At 54.7% G+C, this 13500-nt stretch overlaps 7 protein-coding genes across 7 annotated transcripts; 2 read left to right on the plus strand and 5 right to left on the minus strand.

The window, feature by feature from the left end:
* Positions 1 to 768: 768 nt before the first annotated feature.
* CLAFUR5_13327 (Ferric/cupric reductase transmembrane component 1) lies at positions 769 to 2760 on the plus strand (the record flags this gene model as incomplete). The annotated part of the gene is made up of 1 exon (XM_047912475.1): positions 769 to 2760. One exon carries the CDS (start codon positions 769 to 771, stop codon positions 2758 to 2760), a length of 1992 nt encoding a protein of 663 aa, XP_047767765.1.
* A 144-nt stretch (positions 2761 to 2904) lies between these two features.
* Positions 2905 to 3924, minus strand: CLAFUR5_13328 (uncharacterized protein; the record flags this gene model as incomplete). The annotated part of the gene is made up of 1 exon (XM_047912476.1): positions 2905 to 3924. The coding sequence occupies one exon, from the start codon at positions 3922 to 3924 to the stop codon at positions 2905 to 2907; it is 1020 nt and encodes a 339-aa protein (XP_047768207.1).
* A 280-nt stretch (positions 3925 to 4204) lies between these two features.
* On the minus strand, positions 4205 to 5023 carry CLAFUR5_13329 (uncharacterized protein; the record flags this gene model as incomplete). The annotated part of the gene is made up of 1 exon (XM_047912477.1): positions 4205 to 5023. One exon carries the CDS (start codon positions 5021 to 5023, stop codon positions 4205 to 4207), a length of 819 nt encoding a protein of 272 aa, XP_047767761.1.
* A 1995-nt stretch (positions 5024 to 7018) lies between these two features.
* CLAFUR5_13330 (putative glycosidase) lies at positions 7019 to 8356 on the minus strand (the record flags this gene model as incomplete). Its single annotated transcript, XM_047912478.1, has 1 exon — positions 7019 to 8356. The coding sequence occupies one exon, from the start codon at positions 8354 to 8356 to the stop codon at positions 7019 to 7021; it is 1338 nt and encodes a 445-aa protein (XP_047768172.1).
* Positions 8357 to 8991: 635 nt separating this feature from the next.
* On the minus strand, positions 8992 to 10965 carry CLAFUR5_13331 (RNA-binding protein vts1; the record flags this gene model as incomplete). The annotated part of the gene is made up of 2 exons (XM_047912479.1): positions 8992 to 9036; positions 9088 to 10965. The coding sequence occupies 2 exons, from the start codon at positions 10963 to 10965 to the stop codon at positions 8992 to 8994; spliced, it is 1923 nt and encodes a 640-aa protein (XP_047768173.1).
* A 958-nt stretch (positions 10966 to 11923) lies between these two features.
* CLAFUR5_13332 (uncharacterized protein) lies at positions 11924 to 12461 on the minus strand (the record flags this gene model as incomplete). The annotated part of the gene is made up of 2 exons (XM_047912480.1): positions 11924 to 12372; positions 12422 to 12461. 2 exons carry the CDS (start codon positions 12459 to 12461, stop codon positions 11924 to 11926), a joined length of 489 nt encoding a protein of 162 aa, XP_047768174.1.
* Positions 12462 to 12862: 401 nt separating this feature from the next.
* Positions 12863 to 13171, plus strand: CLAFUR5_13333 (uncharacterized protein; the record flags this gene model as incomplete). The annotated part of the gene is made up of 1 exon (XM_047912481.1): positions 12863 to 13171. The coding sequence occupies one exon, from the start codon at positions 12863 to 12865 to the stop codon at positions 13169 to 13171; it is 309 nt and encodes a 102-aa protein (XP_047768175.1).
* Positions 13172 to 13500: the final 329 nt, after the last annotated feature.

A 13500-nucleotide genomic window follows, 5' to 3' on the forward strand; every position in this document is an offset into this window, starting at 1 on the left:
CGACCTCTGTCTAGACGACTACCATACTGTTAACGCGTTGCGCAGCTTTAGCATTTGCAGACTGCATGGCGTGGGAGGAAGACATCTTGAGAAGGGCGTTCCATAGTGGGCGTGCTGTTCCGATGTAAGATCGTAGTGCATATAGGATACGTGCAAGAAGCTGACTCTCGTTGTCGTTGCTGCTGTTGATGTTCTCCTTTCTTGACTACTCTTGCCGATATCGTTCCGCCTCTCGGCAGCCTTGTTTAAGCGTAACGACCGACGAGCGCTAGCCATCCACCGTAGCGACGTGTGAGCTTGCGAACACTCGAGCGTAGGTGGTGGCGTCAGCGAGGAGGGAGTGGAGCTCTATCACCAGCCCTCAACTAGCCTTGGCGCCCGCTCTGATTGGTCAACTTTCAAGTTTTAGAGTCACGTGACCTACCGCACTGTGCCTGTTAGCGAACTCGCAAACATATATATACGCTCGTCGCTAACGCCTATGTCGTCGTATAATAAGCACTGTACGTCGGGTAGCGGTAGCGTGGATCGCACGCTACTTTGCAGTCTAGAAGGGTTGGTAGAGAGCTGCACTCCGCTACGCTTACCTTTGGAGGTTCACAACCGCCAACAGCACATTTTTCGGAGGGCGGGATGTCGCGAAGGACGGACTGAAACATGCTCGACGACAGCAAGGACACGACCTTGTCCGAATGATCAGGGAAACGCCAACTTCAAAGGCCACCTCTTGACCGTCAACATTGGTCCTCTCATGTTGATGTATACAAGATGAACCACCTGCCGCCGTTCCACCACAATCTGCGCATATCAGATCCGTTATCAGATCCTCGGCTGCCTGATCTACGCGTCCGCAATGAGACATCACCTGCCAACCAGACTCAAGCACTCAACTTGACAGCGGAGCAAGAGCTGGACTTTGGGAGACTTGTCGAGGGCTTCGTGTTCTCGCGATGGTTCTTTGTCACGTACCAGGTCGCGATCGTCGGCGTGGTACTCATAGCAGCGGCATTGCGATGGCATGAACGAAGAAGCAGATCGAGGAGAAGAGCTGGGAGACGGAAAGAGAATCCTGAGAAGAGCGCGAACGGTGAGACGGCAGGCCTACTTCGACGGCCGTCGCAAGATGACGGTGAAGAAGTGCAAGATGATACAGCGATAAGGACATCTCGAAGTGGCACATCAGCGAGCAACTCTTCAGAGTCGACTCGCAGCGGCAACAACACTCCACCTACGAAGCGTGAGGAGAGCGAAGTCCGGTCAGACAGCCCATTGCTGGCAGCTGCAGACAATACCCACTCATCAGGACACCTTCGTCCATCATCCTTCAGACCACGAGCATATCTCCGAGCATGTCTCATGTACCAACCGCCTCCCGTCCCCCTCCTCAGAAGGATCATCCCCGCGAACAGCACGACTCTCATCATCCTCCTCCTCCTCGCCCTCAACATATGGTACCTCCTCTTCAACATCACCTTCTACGACGCCGGCACAGCCTCCTACGCCATCCTTGCAGACCGCGCCGGTCTCCTCTTCGCCGCAAACATGCCATGGCTCTACCTCATGGCCGCCAAGAACCAGCCTATCAAACTCCTTACGGGTGACAGCTACGAGAACCTCAACTTGATCCATCGCAGACAGGGACAGTGGATGTGCTTCCTGGGAGTCCTACATTTCGGCGCGATGATGCTTGCTTGGTACCTCTCGCTTCCGCGGTACTACACGTTTTGGGGATACTTGGCGATTCCATATGTCACGTGGGGTGTTGGTGCGTGGTTTGCATATGAGGTGTTGTACTTGACGTCGTTGAGCAGTTTTCGGGAGTGGTGGTATGAGCTGTTTTTGGCGAGCCATGTTGGGTTGCAGGTTGTTGCGCTGGTGGCGTTGTGGTTTCATCACTTTAGGGCGGCGCCGTATGTCATGGCTTCGCTAATTATCTTCGTTGCGGACCGCTTGATTTGGAGGGTTGGCATCAAGACGACGAAGATACAGGCTGAGCTGCAGGTCATGGAAGATGGTGAGACTGTCAAGGTCTCTGGGAACTGGGCGACGGCTTCTCGAAAGAACAGCTGGTGGCGCAGATGCTTTGGCTACAATGTGAGGTCTGGCTGGCTACCTTCAGAGCATGTCTTCATCACAGTGCCTGGCATCTCGACGAAACATTCCCTACAGTTTCACCCGATGACCATCGCTTCCGCAGCACCGGAGGATGAAGGGCAAGCATGGTTCAACCTCATCATTCGCGCCAAGGGAGGCTTCTCCCGGGACTTACTTCACTACGCTCGTACGCACTCCACCGCTACTGTGAGGCTCGATGGTCCGTACGGCAGCCTTCACGCCTTAGAAATGCTGCATGCCTCGGATGTGGCCATAATCGTGGCAGGAGGTTCGGGCATCGCGGTGGCATATCCCATGCTGTGGAATCTCCTCCACCATAAACCGGACTCGAGGCAAAGAGTAGGTCTGATCTGGATCGTACAAGACGCACGACATATCTCCTGGATCAGTACCGAGCGTCTCGACGAACTTCGAGAGCTGGGGTGCCATATCGTTGTTCCGCCAGCAAGCCGACCGCATGGACGGCCTGATGTGAGGCAGCTTCTACGGGACAGCGTTGATGAGCTATCCGAAACTGCGGATGATAAGCTCGGCGTAGTGGTCTCAGGTCCAGACAGCATGAACCGGGGCGTGAGGAATGCATGTGCTGCACTTGCCTTAAATGGCAGAGACGTCGAGGTTTCAGTCGAGAAATTTGGATGGTGAACTTGATTTGGCGCAAGATATGACTGTTGAATAACACTGGATAAGGATGCAGAACAACGACATAGACGACTCTTCCGCAAGCAACATTAAACCTTCTTACCCCTTCAACCACGTACCCCTCCAGCCACCCACCCCCTCAAAAATCTACACACCCACACCCCCCAACCCAAGATCCACCCTCAACCCAATCTCCCGTCTCCGCAACCCCCTCCGCCTCCCCCTCCTCGCCTCAATCCTCGAATCCCTCACCGCACCACTCCCCCAAACCCCCTCAACCCCCGCCAACCTCAACTTCACAATCTCCGCATCAATATCAAGCCTATCCAGCTGAAGCTGCATCTGCTGCAACTTCTGCCAAGGATTCAGGGACACCCCTGCCGTAGCTAGCCTGGCTGCTTGGAGGTTCTCGTTCGCCGCAGCTAGTTGTGCTTCCAGTTTCGTCATTCGAAGTTGATGGGCCGCTTGGTCGGCGCGCTCTTCCGCTTCGTCGGAGACGTTATGGAGCGTTAGTGTGTGCAGGGCGCTGAAGCCGGAGAGTGGCGCTGGGGAGCGGCAGAATGGGAGGGTCGAGGGTGTGGTGTTGATTCTCAGGATTTCGAGGTTGGGGAGGTTTCGCAAGTTGTCGAGTGCGTCGCTTGTTTCTATCGCGTGGACGTAGGCGAAATCTAGGATGAGGGTTTTGACGTGGGTAAGGTATGGAAGCGCAAGCGTGACGCCCTCGAGACTGCGGAGGAGGACTGCGTGGCGCTGCGTGATACTATCGAGGGCTTCGGTGAAGAAGAGGGGGTGCGTTAGGATCCAGTTCCAGGGGTTCCTGGCGGTCATTTCGGACGCTGGGAGTTTCTTCCAGTTGAGGAGGGCGGCGATGTCGATTGCTTCTGCCCCTTCCTCTTTGGCTCCCTCGCCAGTCGCGGTGAGATGAGGACCTAGATGCATGGATCCATAGATCATCAGCCTCAGCTCCGGGGGCAGATCGAGCAGACCAGGGCCCTTGCCGGTGTTACGGGGAGTCGCGCGGAGGTATGAGTTGCCGAGGTGGGAGGACCAGGTTTGCTCGAAGTGTGCTGTGCTGCTTTCGGAAGAGGAGGCGATGGTAGAGGCTATGGTGTCGAAGTAGCTCGGTCGTGGGGCGCTGGTGGGCGCTGGAGTGGTGTGGTTGGACATTTTGGTGACGGTGGTGTGGCGTTATTGGAATGGTGGATGTGGGATGAGACGTGAGAGGGAATGGGGTTCGAAGGAGGGTATTTATGGGAAGCATGGTTTGAGGACTGAGGACATATGGCTGAGTCAGGCTGTAAGGACGTTGGTGAGATTGGTTGGATAGGGGACGTTGGTTGTTTCGATATGTTCACGCAACGCTAAGGACGATGACGAAGCGACGGATCGGTATAGTTTGAACTGGTATTCACTGGATGAGATTATGCTGATATGATATCGAAGCCTTCTACCCCCTAAACACCAAATCCCGCAGGTCTTTCGAAAACTGGAGCTTCAACTGCCGACACAACAGTCGCACATGGTCCAGCTCTCCTAGATATCCACCCTCCGGCTGTTTGCCCCTATGGAATGCATCGAGTACTTGCGTGACTGTCACCAAATCCTGCTCCTTCGCCTCATAAGCCCACTCTCGCTCCTTGCGAGACTTCTCATACTCAGCCTCGCGTCTGGCACAGCTGGTCAAGATGTGGAGGCCGTACAAAATCTTGCTTGTCTTTTTGAGCATGTAGCAACACCAGCCCAAGGTATCGCAATCCCCCGGTCGATAGGCTTCGAATGTAAGGTCCCGTAACATCGGAAGCGATGCAACTCGTCGTACGGCTTTTTCAACCATTTTGCGATCTAAGACGCCGAGATCGAGAGTGGTGCACTCGGCGCTGTGCAGAAAGGGTTTGAACTGTGTGATGTCTTCAAGACTGTACATTGCGACCTCATGCATAGCCACAACGAAGTCAAAGCCTTCATTGAAGATTTTGGGATGCGTCAGGATCCAGCTGTAAGATTTGCGGGAGACTTGTTCGAAGCGCGGAATGTCTCGCCATTCGAGCAAGTCCGCGATATTAAAAGTGTCCGGAGCTACAGAACTCTTGCCAAGCCAAGTTTTCTCGACCAGATGCTGATATATCTCAAGTCTCAATTCAACCGGGAGATTCAGCAGACCTGGGCCTTTCCCAGTACTCCGTGGAGTCGCTCTAATGTATCCATGTCCGAAGTGCTCGTGCCATATGTCTTCGAATGACTTCTGCTCGGGAACTGGGTGGGACATGCCAAGTAAGCAGTAAAATGTGCTGTTGGCGGTTGTGAACCTCCAAAGGTAAGCGTAGCGGAGTAGAGCTCTCTACCAACCCTTCTAGACTTTAAAGTAGCGTGCGATCCACGCTACCGCTACCCGACGTATAGTGCTTATTGTACGACGACAGATGCGTTAGCGACGAGCGTATATATATGTTTGCGAGTTCGCTAACAGGCACAGCGCGGTAGGTTACGTAACCCTAAAACTTGAAAGTTGACTAATTAGATGCGCGCTAAGGAATTCTTAGGGCTAGTAATAGAGCTCCACTCCCTCGCTAACGCCTCACCTACGTGCTCGAAAGCTCGCACTTCGGTGTGGCTAGCGCTCGGTCGCTACGCTTAATAAGCAGTATTCACTTCTTTAGGTAGCTACGACAGTACTCTCGTAGCATGGCAATCGCCACAAACGTGGAAGCGGAAGCGCTGCACAACGCGCCTCTCTCGGAAATGTTGCTTAGACGGAGGTGCGTAGAGCGTTTTGCGTAGATTACAATCGTTGTCGCTATTTGAAGCGTAGCGGCCACCTATTTTGTGAAGAGTCCCTGCCCTGCATATGCCGCCAAGCCTAATCCTTGCCAGCCGCTCGCGACTTCACTTTGCCGCAACTTCCTCTCATCTCGCTTGACTCCTCAAACAGACTCAACAACATCAATCCACGTCGAACACAACAATACCACCTTGCGCCTCGACAACGACCAACAACGAATCATGCAACCACAATCTCACTTCCTCCGCTTGCCGGCTGAGCTTCGAAACGTGATCTACTCACACCTTCTTGTCTCACCACCAACCACACGAGTCGAGTGCGCATCCCCACGATGGGAGACATTCAAACCAGGCGTCTTTCGAGAAGTCACCGCAGACCAATTCCTAGCATCGACTTGCCGCCTACAAGAGACTTCGCCAAGAACTATCTCACACCGCCCGCGTCGCCATGGCGGAATCAGCACCTCTCTACTCCGAGTGAACAAGCAATGCTACCGCGAGGGCGCCGCCGTGCTTTACGGCAACACACAGGTTGTTATGCGAATGGATGGAAATCTCCTACCGGTTCCGAAAGTCGCATTGCCGCATGTTGTGCGCTTCCATCTGGCAATCTCCTCTACAGACCTGTCCGCCGATCTAACCACTTGGATCGCCGCCAAGGTGCGTTTCGAGCTACCTAGCGTGAGAGTCGTGTCACTCCACATCGACATTGATTTTACGAGAGACGAATGCATCCAGCCGACGGACCTACGACCGCTGCTGGCAGTCGACACTGAGCGTATTTCATTCGTCATCGATCTTCATGTGAGCAGGACGTGGAGTTGCGATGGCTTGATGATGGATGAAGTTTGTGAGAAGGATGACGATGAAGAAGCAGCAAGAGCGGCCAAAATTGAGGCGTTCAGAATGAGAGGATTGCTGATCAATTGCATGGAGCAGTGGGCTAAGGAAGATGGAAAGAGGTTCAATGTCTTGGAGGGCTGAGCTTCGAAAAGCAATAGTGATTAGAACCTCTACAAACCCCTCCGAGCACCGTCGGCCTAAGCAATGTCGTAGAGAGACGCGCGTCATGCAACGCTTCCGTTGGAGCTACATCACTTGGACATATCGAACGGATCAAAATGCCTAAATCTGTCATCAAAAGACTCCATCATCTCCTCGCAGGCATAATTGAAGGACTTGGTGCTTTCCGTCCGTGATACTCACAAACTGTATCTGTCAGGAAAGACGTCAGGAAAGATGCCAAGACAAGACGAAAGAAAGTCACAATCATGTACCGCAAAATCAAATTCGTAAAGTCATACTCATCACACAACATACCTCGCTATGCAATTCAAACCCCAAACACGCTATGCAATACACAACCACCACTACTCAATCTATAGCGGCCACCACTCCACCTCAAAAGCATGCCTGCTGCCTCTTACAGTGCGATTTCCTAACCTCGTCAATCAGCATTTCGAGCTCGCGAGGGACTGAGCGTTCAAAGAGCAAAAGCAAGAGCAGCAAACATACCCGCAGCAACAAGCCAGCCCGCCGTCTCAGCGGTGGATGCCTCCGAGGTAGCAGGCTCAACCCCAGGAGCGATGATGCGCTTGTGGTGGTTGAAAGGGTAGCTTCCGTTACCGTTGTCAGTCGCGTTGGATGGCATCCTCACATCACCCCCACCACCCGTCTGAACCGTCGTCGGAATCTCCACAGCCGTCTCCTCTTCCTCATGCCGCTTCGCGAGCCCACTGGCCTTCTGCCCATTATTCGAGTAAAACTTCACAGAGGCGATGTCGAAGTACGAGTCCTTGTAAACCTCCGGGTGATTCGCGACATACTCGTTGCAAGTCGCGACGCCCGTCTTCTTCGCCGCACCGGAAGACTCCCAAACGTGTCCAGCCCAGTCTCCGCAGAAGTCGAGGTTGAGGATCAGGTACATCTGCGCAAACGCGGTGGTGTAATCACACCCTGTTCCGGAGAACTTGGCGAGCGGTTTCTGCGTCCAGGTCGCTGGGGTGGGGGTGCCGGCCGCGAGATCCGCGGGGACGTGGGAGTGTGGGAACATCCACACGGTGATGCTGTCGGGTTGCCAGTCGTGGACGTACACGGCGCCGGCGTCTTTGTTGAAGGAGGGGCCGGCGGTTGCGTAGGTTTTGATGCCGATTGTGTTGTTGTTGAAGGCTTTGATGGAGCAGCCGGTCGTGGCTGGGATTTTGTCGCCGGCGTTGCAGTTGGCGTCGACGAGGGCGCCTTGGAAGAGGGAGGTGGTGTTGTCGACCGTGCAGCCGGGGGCTGTGTGAAGGGTCATGGCATTGTTGACGTCTTCGTGGACGTATTCGAGGATGTCCGATTCGCCGGCGATGGGCCAGGTTTGACCGTCAGGCGGCGTGCCAAGCATCCAGATTGCTGGCCAGAGACCTGTGGCTACGGGAATGTGGTTGATGTCGATTACGGCCATTGAGCCCGCGTCGAACTTGTCTTTGCCGAGGAGACGGACGGAGTTGCGGCCTGGGGTGGGGTTTTTGGTTGTGTGGTCGACGCCCATGTATGCGGAAGTTTTGTTGGTGGCTTCATCAAAGATATAGCCTACGAGTTTCTGCTCAGCGGCCGACTTCAGATCTTGATACACGACGAAGCCGTTGGTTGGGTCGGGACCGGTGAAGGCTGTGAAGTGGTTGAAGAAGTCGGCGCCGGTGTAATGGGCGATGAGGGCGTAGGCTGAGCTATTGGGGGATGTTGAGCTGTTGGAGGGTGCTGCGCGGGCAGCGTGTGGCACTGCTTTGACGAGTGCACAGGAGGCGACCAGCGCCATGGCGAGGGTTTGAGAGACCATTGTCGGGTAGGATGTGTGTTGACTCGCTGAAAGTCGTGGAAACAGGTTGCTGATGTCTTGCGTGTGATCGATCAGGATTGTGAGTTGTAGATGCGCTGTCTCAGACAGTCGTATGGTTCGCAAGTCAGTTGTGCAAGAGTCATGTGTATCCAAACAAGTAAAGCGAACGGTTCTAGAAAGAAGTAGTAGTGTGCTGTGAAGTTGGGTATATGTGTCGTAGGAGGGAGGTGGTAGTGAAGAAAGAAAATGAACGCCATTGTTGCAGCCAACAATGACACCTCAAAGCCTTGAGTGTTGCGTCACTGTCCTCCATTGTGTCGTAGGACAATGTGTGAACAAAGACAATTGGAATACTCGCCGTTGTAACAATAGGACAATTGAAGAGCGGGAGCTGCCGAAATGTCTTGGCGATCGATCGTGTGTGAATGTTGACTTTTTCCTTGGAACATCAATGAATGCATGTAATCGTTACATACCCAAACTACCCGCTCCTCGATGATGCGCCTTGCAATGCCGCCCGTCCGTCCTCTTTTCGCTCGTGCTCCCGTGATTAGTAGGTAGTAACAGAATGAAGGATGAGTACACTGCGCGGCAGATGCCAGCTCGAAATCGAAAGGTTCCCGCGAGGGACAGGCTCAAATGCGGCCCTCAGCTTGCGCTTCTCTGACTTGCTCGAAGACCTGTAAACCGTTAGCATGTGCAGGATCGAACATTCTTGCTGCTCAACATGCCTTCAAGAGTTTGGTGCGTGCGCCCTTAGCAGCAACGCCACGCTTCTCCAGTCCGTCCTCGTCCAATTGCACCAGATCTTGCCATCTCATGTCTTTCAGGTTGTCGGTGTACTTGTGGAGTCGCAGAGTGCGAAGCCAGTCTGGGACGTTCTTGAGAAGAGAGAGATCGGTCGGATCCTCCGGCGGCTTCGAGCTGCCTCTACGCCCACGTGGAGACCGTCCACGGTTGATGTCGGAAGCGTCCGAGAGGTAACCCTCGTTGATGCCTCCCATCCCACCCATACCACCCATGCCAAAGTTGCCAAGGTTCATTCCGGCCATGCCATTGTTCAGACCGCCCATGCCACCATCGAATGCTGCCAAGTAGCCGTTGTTCTGCGGGGCATGCATGCCCGGCTGACCCATGTAGCCCCCTGGCGGTCCGGTGATGGCGATACCTGGTGAGCTAGGTCTCGAGCGTCGACCTTGCATCTGGGCGATGTGCTGTTGCTGCAGAGCAGCTGCTTGTTGCGGTGTCAGGATCTGCCCAAGCTCGTTGGTCATGAGGGTGTGTGGCACACCTGGCGAAAGTGGCTGCTGACCTTCCTGAGATCGGGCACGCCTGTACTTTCGTACATCGTCGAGCTGGATGCGGTTGTTGACGGTAGACAAAGCGGCAAGTTTCATGGCAGTTGCGTTGGCCACCATATCAGCCTGGTTGGCGCTCTGCTGTTGGCTAAAGTTGGCGGCCATCGGGGTGTTAGTCATCGATGCCCAACTCATGCCGGGTGCATATGGCGAAAGCATAGGCATGCCAAAATTGTTGCCGTTGCCATCACCAATATTGGCAGTCTGACTCTGGATGTTGCTGTCGCTGGTCAATGGAAAGGCACGGGAAGAGCGCAGGCCGGCAGATTGAGGTGGCTGGCTGAATTGACCCATAGGTGAGGGTCCTTGTGGCTGGTGGCTGGAAGAAGATTTGGGTCGGCCGATGGGTGCCTGATTCTCTGGTGCCGAGGCGCTGGTGCTTCTCCATGGACCAGAAGGAATGCTTGAGCCGTTCTTCTTGTGGTGTGACTGCTCTTCATCAGGCGCAGAGATGGTAGGCATGTATTGGGAACCACGATCACCCACAGCACTGTTCCGGTTCGACTTGGGCAGGCTGCCAGTCGTCTTTTGGAACTCGGCCTTCTGATCTTCAATAGCATTCGCAGCATCTGGGAACATGGACTTGATCGTGTTTGGATCCAGTCCAGACATACGCTTTCCACCAGGAGATGGGGGCGGCTTGCCACCGAATCCGAATGAGCCGCGCGATCCCTCCACGTTCAGCTTGTTCATGGCATCGTTCATCCTCGAGGACATTGGATCCTTCTCGCCGAATGCAGCAGGTGACAAGACGCCGGACATCGGGTGACTCTTGGCCATCTGCTGCAAGACCTGAATGAAGAAGCGGATCTGGACCTGGGTGGTCTGCTGCAGGAGGGCATACAAAGCAGCGGTCCTCTCCGGCTCACTGAGCACACGGAACCACTGCTCAATAGCGCTCAGCTCGTCCTTGAAGTCCTGGTCAAGTGTTGCGGCAGCCATCTCTTCTAGTGTCGTCTCATACTGATCAATATCCGCAATCCACTGCTGAGCCGCCTTCTCTGCCACATCTTGCTCGTTGCCAGCGTTCGCGCCCTGGGAGAACTGGCTGTAGTAGACCTCGGAGGCAGGTCGAATGCCGCGTGTTGCGAGCGGGGAGGTGGCAGACAGTGCTCCCATGTCGGCGGAGGCACGAAGGTGGTGGCCGGCGGGCGCCATGGTGCGAGAAGTGGGCGGTCGGAGGGTGGAGCCGGACAAGGAGGAAGTCGAGGCCTCGGGCGTGCTGTTGCGGTTGCCGATAATGTTGGACATGGTGGGATTGTATCTCTCCTCGTACAGTGATGTGGTCGTGTAACGCCCGCCTTTTCTTTGTTATCGGGTGGGATCAGCGAGCGGCGGGGCTTTGTGGGAGAGGTGAAGCTATTGTTGCCGAAATGACCTGCAGACCAGCTGTCCTCAAAGGTGTTGTTCGACGCGAGTGGTGGTAGAGCAGGAGGAGGAGGAGGAGGAGGAGGAGGAAGGTCTTGGAAGCAGCATGGGATGGGATGTGCAGCTCACAGGCTCGTGCTGCGAGAATCAAGTCGTGGTGCAGGTGGAAGTTCGCGCCGCGTTCAGTGCCTTGAGCTAGAGCCTAGAACTGGAGCCGATCCTCCGGCACCACCAAAAACGCGCTTCCGCTTGCAGACGTCGTGTAACTAGTCTGTCGATCTCGGGTGCTTGAATAGTTCCGCCTCCCATGTATGAACGAGAGACGGATGGAATATGAGTGCAGTGCCCCCGCTCTTGTTGAGTAACACCGCACGTGAAGAGAAAGTGGCCTGGATCTCGGCAATATGCTCGTGCTCGTGCTCGTGCTGCTCCTGATACTCTACTGGGGGGTCCACCTCTCGGAGTCGTCAGCCTGTGCGACACTGCGATTGGCTGCTCATTGACCGTGTCTGGACTGTTCCTCTTCACCACTTCCACTCGTTGTCCTCCAGCTGTTTCTCCTCAGCTGCCATCACACCAGAAGCACCGGCTGTACATGTACCGCCACTACCAAAGCTGACTTTCATCTCACGTCCGCACGCGCCGCAAACATGAAGGGTCTGTCGCGTGCGACGCGTGCGTACCACGGTTCGGCTAAGCTTAACCTCCGCCATATCCCCGGGCCCACGACAACATTCCGGCTGCCAGAGAAAGATGTCATCCCAACACAATGTTCTTTTGAGCCAGCTCTTCCGCAGACATGTGTCCCGAACGTACCAACTCTGTTCCCAGAACATGACACCTATTCCATCAGCTCCTTCGCCTCCTCGGGCAACTCCCACAACCGGGCCCAGCCAACACCCTCATCCTCATCATCACACTCATCCTCGATATACCAATACATCCTCAACACCCCCGCCCAGTCCACTCGATCATCCTCCTCATCGCACCGCATAATCAAGAACTCCAGCGAATGATACAGACTCGGTCTGGCAGAAAGCTGGTCCTGGTCGTGCCGAACATATGTAACCAGTCTGGCATGCTCGTCGCGCATCTTAAGCGACCATCGAGTCGGGTCAGCGAGCAGTGGTACGAAGAAGATGACCTTTGTATAGTAAGACTCGGCGGCTTCGGCGCGGAGCTGGTGGCAGGTGCCTAGCAAGGCGGTCTTGCGAGCTGCGTGGCCAGACTGGGTAATGTCCACGTCTTGGCCGGTGTAGAGGTGGGAGTAGATGGTGTCCCGGAGCTCGCCTGTGCTGGTGTCAGTTGGTGCAGGTCAATGGCATTGAGTGTGGCTTACGAGGGAGGCTGAGTAGACTTGCTTTCTGTGTGGTAGCCATGTTGGATGTGCGTGGCGATGTTCGGGATCTGGAGAACAGGTTTATTGTGCAGCTTGAGATTGCAGAATATCGAGCGAGAATGAGTCAGTGTGTGTCATGAGCACGGATCAAGGTCAAGCATGTGAAAGCAACAAAGCACGGACCCGAGTCCATTTCGAGTACCCTGCGTTGGATTTCAGAACAATGAATTGAGTATGGACGCGGGGTAAGTGAATGGTGTTGTCTCCTCGCACACGACACAACACTATATTAGCACAAGTACCTTCTTCCCTTCTACCCTTTGCCTTGCCCCTTCATCGCCACTAAACCAACAGGATCATCGTTCTAAGCACCTCGGAGAGCTCACCATCGACCAAACCCAATCTAGCATACCAAACAACCACAGCAACAACTCATCAACTATGTCTACTCCCACCAACACCAACACCTCCAACATCCTCTCCTCCGACTCGACTCCCCCAGCCCACCTCTCGCAATACTGGTTCAAGAACTTCAACGGCCGATACGTCCCCGTCAACGAAAACGACCCCAAGGACGTCGCAGAGTTCCCGATGCAAATGACTCCGACCGATTTGCCACTCTACAATTTCCACGCTGACCTATCTCCAGAGCCGCGGTACCGGCCTTTCACGCGGGAGTTTCTGGATGCGGTCGAGGAGACTATTCGACGGGAGAGGCCGTGGTATGGGGAGGTTAGGGTGCAGGGGTAAGGTGGGATGGGCGGGGAGAAGGAGGGACAGGAGAGGAAAGAAGTGTCGTGGTTGCACCAGGGAGGCGGCAGGAAGCTTTGGGTGGAGTGGGGCCGACTGAAGCTATAGCTATAGCGTGGTGAGGATTTATTAGTGTGGCTTGGTTGTATTGCATAGTGTTCTCGCACATTTTTCTTAGGCATAGTGAGGTCCGACGGGCCATTCCTTACGGACTGCATCTTCTTAGCATGACTTTCGATTGTTGTCGAGACTCGTCGTCCCTGCTTCGCAGATACCTCCCATCCCCTACAAGCTGTGACCGCTTGAACACCGCCGAGAGCAGGTGCAGG

This window comes from Fulvia fulva, chromosome 11 (genome assembly GCF_020509005.1).
Source record: "Fulvia fulva chromosome 11, complete sequence".
Classification (NCBI taxonomy): Eukaryota; Fungi; Ascomycota; class Dothideomycetes; order Mycosphaerellales; family Mycosphaerellaceae; genus Fulvia; species Fulvia fulva.